Raw genomic sequence first — 15860 nt, forward strand, 5'->3', positions numbered from 1 at the left:
GAGTAGCTTTTGACTCTTTCACGCTACTTGATATAATTCCCTTTGGAAAATTTCTATTTATTCACAACTTAAACAGGTAAAATATATAGTCAGACATATTTGGTCAGGAACTGATCAGGCTTTTATTTTTAAGATATCCAAATTTTGTGATTTTTTTTCTTAGTAGTTAAATACCCAATTTATGAATAAGAATAAAGTGTCAAATATTTAAACTCCTTTGCTATAATTAAATTATATGTCCGACAATGTCCATTTTAAATGCTTTCCCACTAATATTTCTCATTAAGCATTTGGCAAATAATTGTCTAGAAAATATCAATGAGTATATTTCAAGATTATGCATATGTAAGTGTGAATGTACATGTATATGCATATGTGTGTATGTGTATCTATTGAGCACCTACTTAGAAGGCTACTTCATGAAAATTGTCACCACTGGGTCAATACCCTGTTTTCTTCTCTTATATAATAGATTTTTAAATATTATAATTAATTTTTGGTACATATGTCTAAAGAAATATTGTTTAAGGATATTTTTGTGACTTTTTGACACGTGCCTTTGGCTTTCAAAGATTTGGTAATTGTAATGTTGACTCCTCATAAGCTTACACTGAAGTATAGTGGTTTAGAAAAAGGAAAATAATATCTACCTGATATAAGAATTAAGTGAGATAATAATAATAATAATAATATAAAGCCCTTAAGAAAAAATTTAAAAATTTAAATTTCTTGTTGAGAAGTTGTGTCAGTAGTCACTCCAGCTAGTGGGTAAGTCTGGGTGACCAATCAGTATACAAATCCCAGTTGAGACCTTGGGGAAACTCCTGGATGTCAACAGCCCACTATATTATAAATGCTAACAGAGTATTAAATAAATACTAAATTAAAGCAAAAAAACCCCACAAAATGTGGGAATTTTGGTTTGGGAAGCTATAATAAGTTTTGTTCGGCAACAGAACATGTAATTTTATAAAAATATCCAGAGATTTTCTTCATGTGCATGTCTACTGTTGATGATATAGAGTGACATCAAATTGACTTGCATAAAATGTGTATCATTTGTTGATGATGGCACAGACACCTGGTCACAAATTCTTAGATACAGCATCTATCCAAAATCCCACATCAAAGAACAGACAAGTGCCTTGAACCAACAAAAGGGTACTTCGGTAGTAATAAATTAAATTCCATTAAAACTGACATGAAAGCTAAGTTTTACGAGATTACATGTGACATGCAAGAAAAAGAAAGACCATTCAGGCAGGAATGTCGTGCATTAAGATTTGCATTCATTCATAATATTTGAGGGGTTTCAACCATTTTCTATGACCACTGAATGCTAGGAATCTGAGGTGACACCCAATCTAACATTCAAAACACAACCTAATTTATATCTTAGTCTCCTAACCAATGATTTTAAGGAAGAAGCCAATGCCTCCAATAATGAAACCTAAGAAGTTTTAGCCACATATTGTTATGCAGTCACGTAGTAAGAACATTCCATCTGACCAGGTTTAAGGAAAGTCAAACGTAAGTAAACGTTTCCACCTTTCAGACAATGCAATTGTCTCGGATTCTTCCTACCTTCTTACTAATATGAGCATATTTGAACACGTCAAGTTTGCACAATAAGAAAATGGCTTTGTGGAATGTATTATTTGGCACAAAAATATTTTCTAATACCTCAAATGAAAATTTTCACCCACAGCAAAATATCAAGCCATAGAGGTGCTTCCCTGGTGCTTGCTTTTCTAGGCAGAAAAGGACAGAAACAGACAATTGCTTCTAAGAGCTTTGATTAAGTAGCAATTACTTCCCTTCCAAGGAATAGCACCAGCATGATTACACCTCAGACTGGGGAGTGCTCCTTCCAAGCTCTTTAATTCCCTGGAGAATTCGCTTCATATGACCCACTTTCGTTATCCCCAGGTCCTAAAAAAAAAGAAAGAAAGAAAAGAAAAGAAAAAGAAGAAAAGGTAGGGGGGGAAAAGGAGAAGGAAAAGAAAGAAGTTTATTGACAAGAGAAAACTGGGGATTAAATATTTCACTAGCAAATAGTATAATTAGCATTCAGTTCGCTTAGTTTAGTTTCTATTCAATGACTTAGGAAGTATAAGCTACGAAAATCAGTTTATAAAGCGAAACTAACCTGCTACTGAGACATTACCAACCAGTAAAAAAAAAAAAAAAAAAACACATCCTATACAAACTCTTAAATGTAACATTCTCAGAAATTATACACAATGGCGGTTCTTCAAGAGTCAAAACCTCCTTTTTACTTCTGCTTCTTCTTTTTAAAAACACAAGTCCTTTGGGATCTCCAAGAAAAGTGACAAGGAGACATCAGGGCAGCCGCAAGTAGTCTGAAGGCACTTCCTTCCTAAAATAGTAAACTTAAAAGTAAAGCCTAATCCTAATGACAGAGATCAGTGGCCACCAGCTAAAAATGTCAATGCATTTCTGGTTACATTTAGAGCTTTCAATTTGAGCGGACTGTTTAAATATTCGTTCTATTTTGTAAGGCAGAAGTATAAAAAATTATTTCAACCTAGCTATCTGTGGGTTGATGCTTTTCCACAGAACCCTCCTTGTTTCTTACGGGGCCATCTTCCTTTAAAGGGCCAAGAATTCAATATTTAGCTTTCAGCATGGAGGAGGATTCCAGACTGTAGAGCGCACATCAGGCACTCGGCAAATAAATCCTTGTTGCAGGAATGAAGGAGATGCATACAAGAAAGCCATGACATTCACTACCTGAAAAACTAAAAGAAAGGGTGAAGGCCTCTGAACCCTATAGTTTCTCTAAGTGTAATGGGCACAATCAATTGGCTAATACATGAAGTCAAACCAATTCTGTATAAAAAAGAGAGGGCTTGGAATATCTGAAAATTAGCAAAAAGATGGCTTCCAAAGCAGCCTCGAAAACAGGATTATAAGGTACCATAAAACTATGTGTCTGAGATGATAAAGATTCCAAATATCCGTTCTATTTCATAAGCTAAGAGCATTATTTATTTTTAAGCTTTAAGTGAAATAGATCAGACGACTGTAAGCACACTCTCACACCCGTGCTCTCTCTTCCATATACTTTACGGGCTCTTTAAATTCTATAGCAGCGATGATACTGACAATTCTTTTTTTCTACTGACAATTTTGAATCTTTCTGGAAAATACTCTTTCTACAGCAAGTGCTCTCGTCAAGCTTGAAATAATTTCTGGGTCACATTTTTACAATATGCAACAGACTCTGAAAAATATTTGCTCATAGGACACCAGGCTATTCATAACCAGTTTTAAGGCAACTATATATTTCCTGAGTGTATGCTGACATAGCAAACTTAAAAGCAAGGCCAAATCCTAAAGAAAGATAACCCGCGCCTGCTACCGAACTCTGAAATATAAATGCATTTACAGTTGCATTTAGATTCTTTGATTTGAGTGGGATATTTTAACATTCTTTCTGCTTTGTGATAACATAATTATCTGATTAAGAAACACAGTTAATATTAAATATTTTATTTCAGGCCATATACACGTTATATTTTCAAGAATAAAAACTTCTTCAGGAGAAGCAGACTCTACTCAGAATTACCGTTTTGGTGTAATGAGATGAATATTTTCCACAGAATTACACTAACTTCTAGCTATATTTTCTCTATCTTGAGTTCAATACCTTCATGTCTTCTAGGAGTTAGGCTGTGATAAAGTTATGCCATGACATCTGTTATATCTTTCTTAATTTATTTTTATCATATTCTTTATTATGGGCCTTTTCTTTCTTTGGACGGCCAGGTCTAATTTTGCAGAGACATGCTTTGTAGATACTCCGTTATCTTACTAGCCATGCATATGCAACTTTCCAAATGAAAAAAAAAAAAAAACCAACTACACAAACAAAACCATTGCGTCTCTGCCATTGTCTCTTGTGCCCCTCACATTTGCCTATGGTCTTCCTGGAAGGAGAATAATGCAGTCAGTTTATTTATTTCCTAAAGCACCTCAGAAATATTTTTCCTTTCTCACCTTAACACTGTCACATTGCTATCTCGAGTTGTCTTGCTGATAAGAAAGTAACACCTGAGCCAAGATCTGATCAGGAGTAGGCCAGGTGCCGGGTAGTGGGAGATATATACCGTAGGAAGGTGCACCTCTAAAGGTGAGGAAAAGTCTCGTATTTTTAAGCAAATGGACTATGGCCAGGGTGGATGGGGTACAGCCCAGCGAGGGGCCAGTGATTCCACAGCAGGTTCCATAAATGGGCAGAATCTTGAAGACCTCCCCAAAATGCGAGTCTTTATTCCAGTAAAGTGGGAAGTAACTGAAAAGTGATCTATCTGATGTTAAGAGATCACTCTGGTTGCCGTGTGGGTAATGGGCTAGAGAGAGCAAGGGTAGCAGTGGAAAGGCCAGTTAGGAACTCTGGTCTCACACGGGCGAGCGGTGCCCTAGCACCCAGTAGGAGTGTGGAAAGCAGAAAGAGAAATGGATGGAGTTTAGAAAGCTGGCTCAGTGATGGGCTTAATGAGTTAGGGGACCAGGATAAGGGAGAGGAAGGCGCTGAGTATGACCGTGGGCTTCTCTGGCTTGAGTGCCTGGAAGGAGAGAAGGTTGATTTTACGAAGATATCCCCAGAACAGAGGTTTGGGTGTTGACATGTTAAGACTGACTCCCCCTGTGTGATAGGCAACTATCAAGTAGCATTGGTAATAAAATCCTAAAGCTCCCAAATGAGGTCAGGGCTGGAGGTACAAACCTGTGAACCACGGACATCTTTACGGACCGTATTTGCAGCAATGGGAGTGGACAGGGTTACCCAGGGAATAGGTGATCCTTTAGCAACACTTAAAGACTTTATTCTGAAGAGTCTGCTCCCTCTTATAGCTACAACCAGAGATCCAGGGGAGCTCTTTTACTACCTTCATGGCTTTGTTCTATAGCAGGCTCTTTCCGAAAAATTATCTTCCTTTTTTTCATTCCCCCATGCCCCATTTTAGAACGAAAAAAGTTAAAAAGGACTATGTCAATGCAAATTTCTGAAAGAAAAGTTTTAAGGGAAAGGATGTAATATGCATTAAAAATAAAAACAAAGGAGAACAAAAAGTCCCATGATAAAGCTAAAGAGAAAGTTTACGAAAATAATTCTTAACCATTTCCTTTTTACTCGTACTCTTTCTTCCAGCCAAGTCCTATCACTCTAACTCTCCTATGTGTATGAGCTTTGTTTTTCCATTCTGCAGATATTTGCTTTACTCATTGTGTATGTGTGTGTGTGTATTTGTATGTTTATGGTTGCATGTACATATATAACATATACATATATAATTATATATACACACACGTTCAGTCTTTTCTTGAATTCATGCTTATTCATGGCAAGTAAGCTCCTAGAGAGGCTGGCATAATATATCTGTCAGTAGCTATTCAATAAATATTGCTGCCTGCCAAGGATGTAAGAAGCTACATAAATATGTTGGATATAATGATCCCTTACATTTATTTTTTCGTGCACTCATTCCAAGTTTTGAAGTCAACCTTTACTCTAGGAACTCTAGCCCTGTATATTTTGCTATTTTCCAGATTTAGGACTCTCAACTGCGGTAATTAATTAATCTATTGTTTTATTATCCTGGTTAAAAATATTTAGGTAGATGTGGTGTCCACTTTTAATGTGCCAGAACTGTATGACTCTGCTTTATAAAATCCTATATATTACTCACTAATTGTCCAAAGATCTCTGCTAACACATTTGTAGATAAAGGCACAACAGTTCATGAATTTGTTAGGAATTCACTGTATCATAATTCTGTGCAATTCAGAATTTGGTCTACAGGAAAGAGATCACTCCAACATATGTTAAAGGCTTTGTCACTTGCTCATTACTCAATCTTGGAATTTTAAAATGGCGGTGTTTGGTAAGAAAATCCAACATGACAAAATCATACTTGTAACCTTGGGATAGAATAGTCTACTTTGGCCATGTTGAGTCTCCACCCCCCAAAATAAAAGGGAATTGCTTCAGACCATGAATTAATGATTTTCTTTCTCTGAAATAAATGCCAAATAGGCTCTAAGCTGCATTCTAGCAAAAGCGAAGCATAATTTTTACTTCATTTACTAAAGAAAATAATAAATTTTTTGAGAATAATACAATCATAACAGTAAGTCACAGAGAGGTCTAGTTGTTCACGTGAGCTCTGAAAGGGCAGTCAGAAACACAACAAACTCATAGGACCCTCAGTTGCCACTGCTGTAAGTTTTTAATCTAGTTCCACATATTAGGAAAACTTTGTTATTGGTATTTTGAATCAATTTTTAGTTGTTAACGTTTTATTAGATTTTTTTAGTCATTTTCAGCAACAGTGATCCCCTTTCACGCTGATCCAATCAAATGAGCCGATGGAAACATGAGCTATTTGGAAGTATTAGCACAGGGACAGCCATACCGATGGATGCAGAGAAAAAAAATTACTAACTTCATGCTAAGCTTTAGCCATAATAATCAGAGAATGATACTTCATAGGACAATATTGCTGACATTCTTGTTTAAAAAGCATACAAGGAACTCCGACCACAGGACAATGCATATTAGATCACTGCATGTTTGCCAAGCTATAAGCATGTAACAAAAGAGGTGCAGGAGAAAGGATTCTGTTTTGCTGGGAAATTTTAAAAAGCAGAAGAGTAGCACAAAGGAAATACCTTAAGATCTCGCCTTTCCAGATGCAAAAGTTCAGCCCCTCTGATGTCATGACGGATGAAGATTTCTTTGTACTCTCCCAAATTGAGCAGATCCAGCCAAGCAGCAACTTCCTCTGTGCCCCATTTTTGAACTACCAAAGTTAAGAGCAAAACCCCCTTAATTTCTACATGCTCAATGCATTACAAAGCAAAGGTTGGCCAAAGAAGATGCAAAACAGAGTACAGCGGCAGTGCTAGCAAAGGGAAAGGTTAAAGGTGTTGTTTTGACAAAACTCCAATTTCGCTTTTTCCCCCATGCAGGTTACAGACTCTCAATCAACACAGAGATCTGACTATGCAGGGACGTTCACTGCTGTGCACCCGTACCTTCAGCTTTAGCTCCATTTCCTCTCCAAGCCGCCCAAACTACACAATCTAAATAGTCCAAGATCGAAATAAGCTCTGATGATTTCCTTAAGACCATATATGATACTAGTTCTAACTGAATTAGCTCCAAGTGCTGATGAAAATTGAAAATCTGACATGGGCTTCTGAATATTACACAGACGTTGGCTCCAGGTCTGGCTGAATTCAAGGGATGCCTTTATTGATTCTGTTACGATTCGTAATTATAATTATTGACAATGATAGTACTAAATGTGTTGTTAGCTCACCTTCATGTCTTCTGGAAACTGTCAGGACTGCTAAGATGAGTTGGACCGTTACTTTTCAATATGTATCATCAGTGTTTTATACATTTTATTCGCCATTGATTAGCTTAATTCAAATTTATTTATTTGCTATATTTGGTTTTCAAATGCCCTTCAGTGGCTGCTCTACAATTGTCAAAAATCAGGTCATATATCACTTTTTAAAAGGAGACAGCTCACTTGGAAGGATTATAAAATGATTTGATCGCACCTATTGCCATCTACACAGAACTTGGAAGGTGCCTCAGCACCACTGCAGCATTAAAATTAATTCCTAGGGGAAGGGGGAAAGGGAACCAGACCAACAACACCACAGACAGTTTAATCTTCGCTTGAGAATGCAAGTGTCCCTGGGGGCTGTCACGACTGAAGAGCTGAAATGGTGTAGGAAGTCCTTGAAACAGGAGAAAGACAATGCGTAACTTTAGGTGGAAAAATCAATTATTTAGCAAGTTAAAGGAGTAAATGGAAGTTTCAACATGCCATTCATCAAAATGAGCTAGATTTTGAACTTTGAAGGAGAAAAACAAGTTACACACCACCGATGCCTTGAATTGTTGTTACGCAGGACACAGGACCATCCTAAACAGATGCACTGACGTCCGCTGAACAGAACAGAAGCACATCAGCGACCACCTCGTTTTCTTGTGTGCTTTGTTGCTAAAGACTCCTACTGGTTGGGGGACTTACTTTAGGTGTGATATGATTTGCTTTATTGTGGTAAAATGAACATAAAATAAAATCCACCATTTTAACCATTCTATGGTGTTTAGTAAATAATTCCAGAGCATTTTTACCGCCTAGATGACATCACTTTAATGAGTCATCTTTTCCACAGGGTTTTACTTTCCCTTCCAGTGCAGATCACCTACCAGGCTGTGAACTTGTCTTCTGCTTCTGAACCTTTTCCTTTTTAAATTTTGGCACGATACGAAAGACTGTGCTTCTGCTGTTTCTCTTGGTGCAATCCATGGGGGGCTCCTGTTCGAGTGGGGCAAGAAAAGGAATTTGCTCAGGACGTTAGGAGAAGAAAAGCTCACCCCGATCTTAAAGCCAACACAGGAACAGGTTATAAGCACAACACACCGTTGAAGCCGTGGCTTGTTAAAAATTAAAGTGCATGAATCTATGTACTCCTTGAAAATGTACTGATTCCCGTGAGGTACCTTTGTTCACAGAAAAGCCTTTGCTCGCTTGTTCAAGAGCAGCACATTTGAAAGTGGTATTCAAAATGCATTCTCCCTTGAATATCTCTTGTTCAAATTTGATTGTCATAACGTCTGCATTTATAAAGAAACAGGCCACATTTCACATACCGCATCTTCGTTTGGGTGTAAGATATAATAAAGCCAAGGGATCTCCGTTAACTTCTGCAGCTCCACCTCCACAGAATGTAAGGCATTAGATACACGTTCCTCATGCGGGGATTCTAACTGCTATTCACCAGCAAATTTTAAAACACAAAATGAAACAAGGCTCAGTGACCAATCTCAAAACAGGAGAAATTCATTTTATTTTGACAATGAACATCCTCATCTCTTATTAGGCAAGGCTAGGTTACTGTTGTTGGTAAGATACAGGAATATAGGAAAAAAAGAAAAGATTATTTTCTATTGAGCTTATTTAAAAAAAAAGAAACACCTGGAGAGATTTATCCGTACTTCCCAAAGATAATATAAGGAGCTAGTGTGACTTTAATAATGTCACAGAAAAAAAGTATCACTTTTGGTGGTTTTCTTTCTCTCTTTTTTCTCTTTCTTTCTTCCTTTCTCACTTTTTTTTTTGTAAATTCTTTCCTCTCTCCCTCCCTTCCAATCCATACGTCCATCCACCCAGTCTGCCTGCTTGCTAGTAAGTAATCTCACTATTCTACTTCTGTGGCAAAAATCCTTCCGATTTCCATGGGCCGCTATGTAAGCAAATAATACTATTTTAAAAATTGGTCAAAAACATGTCACATCATAAGAACTGCTTGGCACAGAAATCTCCTGGAGAATTAAAATAATAAGTTTAAGGGGGAAAAAAACCCCACGAATCTCAGAAAAATTTGTGACGAAAAGCTGTTGTAAAAATCAGGGCAAAAAAGCAAAATGCTGAATGGTTTGAAATCTGGAAGAGGGTTTGGAAACTTTAAGGAGAATTTAACCGGTCACTTATTATCCACTCATTTGAGGCAGCTATTAAAAAGCACTTAGAAATTCAATAGTAAAGGTGAAATAAACACTGTTACATGTAGAACAGGAAGGGAGGCGACTGCCTTCTGGTCCTGGCTTTGTTACTAACTATGCAACCAAGGGAAGGCTGACTGATGGTAGGAGTCTTAGTTTCTTCCTTAATAAATAGTAGAAAGTGACCAGATTATTTCTAAGGTCTATTCCAGAGAAATCAATCCTTTCATAAATTACTTTAAGATTGTAAAGGATCTATATACAGGTTTGAGAATTTTGAACTGAAAGTTCAGCGAAATTGTTCCTGTTATTTATTATGGTGTTGTTTTTCTCCTTGGTTATTCAAGGTATTTACCATTTCTAGTAGTTAATAAAAATATGGAGATTCTCCACCTTGTCATGTAAAATTTACTACTTTCCTTTGAGTCTAAGAATATACGTCTTATAAAATTGATAAAATGGTATTGCATATTCATTCTAGAAGCAAAATAAAGTGTAAGCCTTAGTTGATCTCGAATATGACTGACACTTGCATTTTGACATCAATATGGTCAAAGGTTTTGAAAAAATTCACTGGTATACATTTTAAACCATACACCCATTTTAGACAATGACAGAAGTAGATCGAAATGATTAAGAGTCTGTGTGGGTTGTTCTATATGAACATAATATAATTGATAAATACTAACCAACTAACACTCAATGGGTGCTTTCAGCGTAGAGAGCTAAAATACAGAACAAGTTATGCTTCTAGTTGTCAGTCAGGAGTTATCTTTTGTATTTCAAATAAGACAAAAAATACATGTCCTTCACATAAAAATTGGGACTAAAACCACAGCTCACTGGATTTCACTGGACTAATTTTAGAAGAGCAACAAGAAGACTCTAGTTAATAACAAAAGTGCCAAGAATTGGCAAAATGTTCCATTGGTTTTATCAAAAAAAGGTAATCAATGTGTCTTCCTAAAAGTTTTTCTTCAGGGCCATAGCATAGGCAGCCACATCCTGCCCCAAGGAAGTTGTACTTCAGCTTCCTCTGGAGATGGGTAAGAGCCACGGATGTCATTCATCCTTGAAGCTTCTCTTCGCAGAGTAAAAGATGCTCCATGGATGGTACGCTTCCGGATCCCAATGAAACAGAAACTCCAAGCACAGTCAAGCTAGACTGTGACACACCTCCCATTTTCCCACTATGCCAGATACTATGACTTTTACTACCACTTTATTTTCCAAAGCAAGAAATAAAATTAGAGTCAAGAGGAATGTTGTAAGATCATCACGGATCAGTGACAAGGAAGAATCGTGACAAGGAAGAAAAAATAGCTAATGCATCATAATCCATCAGGCTTTCTACACAGTTATAGCAGCGTGTGTGAATAACCCACAATCGAACACTAGATGGCGAGAAGACCCAATATTCTAGAACGTTTGAAACTGGTGAGAATAAAAGGCTGACAAGGCAGACTCCAGGCAAACCAAACAGGACATCTGTGGACTTCTAGCACTTGAGGTCCACTGACTGTGGTCAAATTCAGGCCTGCCCGAAACTTCATTTCCAGCACCAATCTGAGTTAATCTAGAGATAGGGCTAGCTCTTGAATTTAGTTCTTGAAACATCGAGTCTAGAAAGTACTACCCTTTAAGCGAATCTAAAAACCATACCAATCATATTTCACATGTTAATTTCAGGAACAAAACCGATGATTTCCTCTACCTCTCTGCAATTAGGAAGTAATGAGCTCCTGAGGAATGCCTGCTATACTTCATAAGGCTCAAGTCTCTCAAAGCTGACTGAGGATAACAGTACTGCATAAAAACCTGATGGCATCTATGAGGGGAAACCTCTACTCCTGTTAGCCCGCACCATATCTCCCCGGTATAGCCATGCATTTTCTCGAAGGCAAAAGCCAGGTAAAAGGGAAGCCCTAAGGGTGGAGGCCAGGAGGCTGCTTCTGCATTAGAATCTGATGAATGAATGCATGCTCCCTAATAAAGCTGAGGCCCACACATGGATCATCATTCTTGTGTTACCAGGCATCTCTTCCTTACCAAAGGAACCCTGCCCACTAGTAAAGATTCTGTTTCATTATATAGTGCCTTCACATTGATGGCTATTTCAGTGGCAGTGTCTCTCGTAAGACTCTAGAAAAAAAAAACAACACATCAAAGACAAGTAGTTCTGTATTAAGTTGGGATTCAATCATCAGCAAATACTTTACATTTTATTCTTCCCATAAATTCACATCACACATATTTTTACAACTCCACCCCAATTCCTATTATAATTGAACAATTTCACACCCATGCCCTGACTATAGTCACACACTTAAGGACATCTCCTGCATACAAACATGTGGATGCTTGCAACAACATATACATGTTCCCATAAAACAGTTCAGTCAAAGAAAATTATGCCTTATCAGATAATGGGGCATTATCAGATCATAATCAGTTCTATCCACTGACTTTCACTCCCAGAAGTTCCAACCAGGCTGTTTTTTAGACTTTCACCTTGAGGAAGCAGCACTTATCTATCAATTTAGGTAACTTCCACTGAATAATTAAAAGAATGAAATAATGCTATCAGTTTTCTCTACGCTACAGCCTTGTACTATGTATCACATTTCAAGAGACCTGTATCCTTTCCCTTCTTTTTTTAACACTTATATTAAAAAAATTATAGATGTTACAAAATTGCAGCATCTACATTAAAAAGTTTACCCACTTTACCAGTTTTGTAGAACAAAATGAAGTGAGAATAACTTCTGTACACAGCTTTGACATTGAACATTTCTAATAAAATGCACGGCATGTAGTTTGCCCTACATCAAGGTGCAGGAGAGAAGGTGAAAGAAAGAACAAGAAGGGATGGTGGTAGCTTAAAGGAGAAGGAGTGCAAGGAAGATGGCACGGCGACCAGTGACTGAAAGAGAAATGGGGAAAAAATGAAGAGATTTTAAAGGAATGGAATGGAATGGAAAAAGGGCAGGAAAAGAAAAATGAAAATGTGACCACTAATTCATCATAAGCTTCTGGCAGGCACTCCTACAGACTGTCTAATGCTGTTTCAAAGGGCATGGCACATATTATAGCATTGAAATATATGTGTAATACATAACAGTCTGTGGAATGAGAATTTACCATTAGCTCCTCACCTCTGGGAAGCGTGGGTTGGCTTTATTCAGTGCGTGGGAGCATGCATTCACAGCATGGGCCAGTTCTTGCTCCAAGAGACAATGGATCGTGGCTGCATCACAGATCCTGAAAGCAAAAATGGGGCAGGTGAACAAAAAAAATTTGAGCATCGCTGATTTTTCTGAAGTGTAGAAATGGTAGAATCAGACAGGTCAAAAAAAAAGATTAGGGGATATTTTTAAATGAGTTCAACTCAATTGTGAATAACAAAGGGTAGATTTACAAAATTCAAACCCCACTGTAACAAAGAATGAGAAACCAAAAATCTTTATAGGAAAAGTTAGGCTTAGAATCATGGATAAACACAGTGAGGTACTATTTGGAAGAACAAAATATAGTAACACTTCATTTTAAAGTATCATTGGCAAGTGAGATGGGGCCCAAATGTAGAGAGCAGAAACTTAATCTTTTATTCATTGAAACTTCAATCAGGAACAAATAGAGTAGGAGAAGAACATTGCCATCTTTAGCATCTATACACTAAGTGCTTTACATACATTACCTAGTTTAATATTCACAACTTAAAAGGTAACGGTGATTAATTTTCTCCACTTTATAGACGAAGACCGGGAGGGCTGGAGAGATTCGGTAAGTATACAAAACTAATAAGTAATAGAGCCAGGATTTGAATCTATGTCTATCAGCTCCAAAGTCTGTTGTGCCACAGTCCTCTGGAATCTAAACATTTAAGAATATCCTGAACAAACAGGATCCTGGAGGGCACTAAAGGCCAAAGAAGAAAAAAGAGGAAAAGTTCCACCAATTGCTAGAAGATGATGTAAAGTTTGTGGATGAGCAAGAAGGCAAAACTATGCAAATCCTTTTTTGCTTCTGACATCTACAAGGAGAATGATCTTCACACTAGAAAGGGTAAAACAAGAAAAGAGACTAGGGCTGTACTGTTGAATGAAGAGTAAAGGAAGAGAGCTTAATTCTTAAAGATCATACAATTGATATCCAAGCCACAAAGGAATTTGCAAATGTCATCTCAATATTTCTACAAATAACCTTGAGAAATCATGAAGAATGGGTTATTTATCAGAAGAACAGAGGTGGGTAAATGTTATTCTAATTTTCAAAAAGAGGAAAAGAAATCAATTTCAGATCAATATTTCCAATTGCCTACTAAAATTTCCTCCCAGATATTTCTTTCTTTTTTTTTTAAGATGTATTTATTTATTTGAGAGAAAGAGAGAGCATGTGAGCATGAAGGGGGGGGGTTGCAGAGGCGGACTCCTGGCTGAGTGCAGAGCCTGATATGGGGCTCTATCTCACGACCCTGAAATCATGATGTGAACCGAAACCGAGAGTCGGATGCTTAACTGACTGAGCCACCTAGGCACCCCTCCTCCTAGATATTTCTAATGTAGTTTAAATTCTGGAAGTCCAACACGGACCCTGTCATTTTCCCTCTCAAACCTACTTTCCCTCCTGAATCCTATGGTTCCATCAAAGGTTCCACAATCCATCCAGCCATTCACTAGAACCTGAGGGTCGTCCTGTCTCCTAATTCAGGCCATTCAGCAATTTTAGATAATAATCAATCTTAAGTCTCTCTTCTTCTCTCCATCTCTCCTACCTCAATCGGTTGTTCCCTATCAGGACCAGTCCAAGAATGTTCACCCTAACCTTGCTTTGCTGTCTTGCAAACAATGCTACACATTGCTTCCAGAAACGTCCTGGTAGGACCTGGCCCCTCTTCCCTTCTCCATCCACATTTCCTACTCTCTCACATATACCATGCCATCCCCAGTTCCCTGAGATTTCCTAAAAGTACTATTCACTCACACTCCTCTGGGCCTCTGCCCAGGCTTCTTCCCATGTTTAGAATGTTCCTTCCCTTACTCTCCCATCAAGACTTGGCTGAGAGATCACCTTTTCCAGGCAGCCCTCCCTTACTTTCTTGGCCTCCTGCGTGTATCCACAGCACCCCACTGAGCCCTGTGATAGCACTCTGGCCACACTTTTCCCTTCTGCTATCCTGCCAGTAAATTAAGGAAAGGGACTACAACCCAGCCATTTTGGCAGCCCCACTGCTTAATATGGTGGTTGGCATGCAGAAAAGACTCAGAATTATTTGTTGACTACTGAATGAATAAGTTCTGAAAATAGATGAGTGAGCCTGATTTTCATCTTTTGCAAAATTTAAAAAAACACATATGGGGAACCAAATTAGGTTGACCAAAAGCAAGTCTGGCCAGTCTTCACTTCCCTTTTTTTGGTAAGGTTATTTGGTTAGTTGACAGGAAGTTAATTTAGGAAGTATATTTGATTTCAAGGGAGATAATACAGAAAGTATATTTTGGTTTCAAGAAAATGCTGCAGTTCTATTTTTAATTCTCTGAAAAACCTCCATACTATTTTCCATAATTTGTTAATTAGCTTGATTATGGTCATTGTTTTACAATGTGTACATATATCAAATTATCATGTGTACACCTTGTACATATATTTAAGTGATTTTATTTGTCAATTATTCCTCAATAAAGGTGGAAAAGAAGCAAAAAAAAAAAAAACAGAAGTTGTTTATAGTACCCTAAAATGAATCTCTCTGTGGATAAGTTCTTGCACTTAGCTAACTACTCATTTTCTCTTACCTTGCTTCTAAGCTTCTCTGTATCTTGCAGTTATCATACGTTATTCTAATTCTGAATGTTGGCCTCCAGCTGTAGGGAGTTCATATCTTTTCTCTTACATCTCTAACATTTAGTACATTCTAGGTTTCCAATAATATTTCAAGAGCATTGTTTTCCTTCTTTTCTTTTTCCAACATTTTTATCAGTGACCACATGAAGGTGTGGTAGGAATAGCTACCATTCACAGAACACTAAATATGCCAGACGTGATGTGCTAATAAGTTTCTTACATGGTGGGTCTCATTTAGCCTTCACAATGACCTACAGAGTTATCTCTTATTATCTCCATTTGGTAGAGAAGATTTAGGTGAAGAGGGGATAATAAACTTGTCCATGGTTGTCCTCCCTTCCCCCAACAAAGTTTACTCCTGGTCATAGTGATTTCTATCTGTTTCACACTCCCAGAACTTGTGTTTTCATCTCTTCCCTTTCTGTCTACTAAAATGATTTCCTATATGGTTTCCCAATCTCTG

At 37.6% G+C, this 15860-nt stretch overlaps 1 protein-coding gene across 2 annotated transcripts in view; it reads right to left on the reverse strand.

Annotated features, from left to right (window-relative positions):
• Nucleotides 1–243: 243 nt before the first annotated feature.
• The window catches only part of DGKH (diacylglycerol kinase eta), a 168366-nt gene continuing 152749 nt past the window's right edge, over nt 244–15860 (reverse strand). The window contains exons 26-31 of one of the 2 annotated variants that reach the window (XM_028107216.2): nt 12712–12817; nt 11606–11698; nt 8705–8824; nt 8261–8369; nt 6700–6830; nt 244–1932 (exon numbers count right to left, since the gene is read on the reverse strand). In XM_028107216.2, the coding sequence (XP_027963017.1) occupies nt 1843–1932; nt 6700–6830; nt 8261–8369; nt 8705–8824; nt 11606–11698; nt 12712–12817 (649 nt within the window). In that variant the 3' untranslated portion in view covers nt 244–1842. The remainder of the gene's footprint in view (nt 1933–6699; nt 6831–8260; nt 8370–8704; nt 8825–11605; nt 11699–12711; nt 12818–15860) is intronic. The other variant, XM_088021852.1, reaches the window with a different exon arrangement.

Source organism: Eumetopias jubatus, unplaced genomic scaffold (genome assembly GCF_037043125.1).
Source record: "Eumetopias jubatus isolate StellerSeaLion01/CBP00866 unplaced genomic scaffold, mEumJub1_p1.0 scaffold_3, whole genome shotgun sequence".
In the NCBI taxonomy this organism is placed as follows: Eukaryota; Metazoa; Chordata; class Mammalia; order Carnivora; family Otariidae; genus Eumetopias; species Eumetopias jubatus.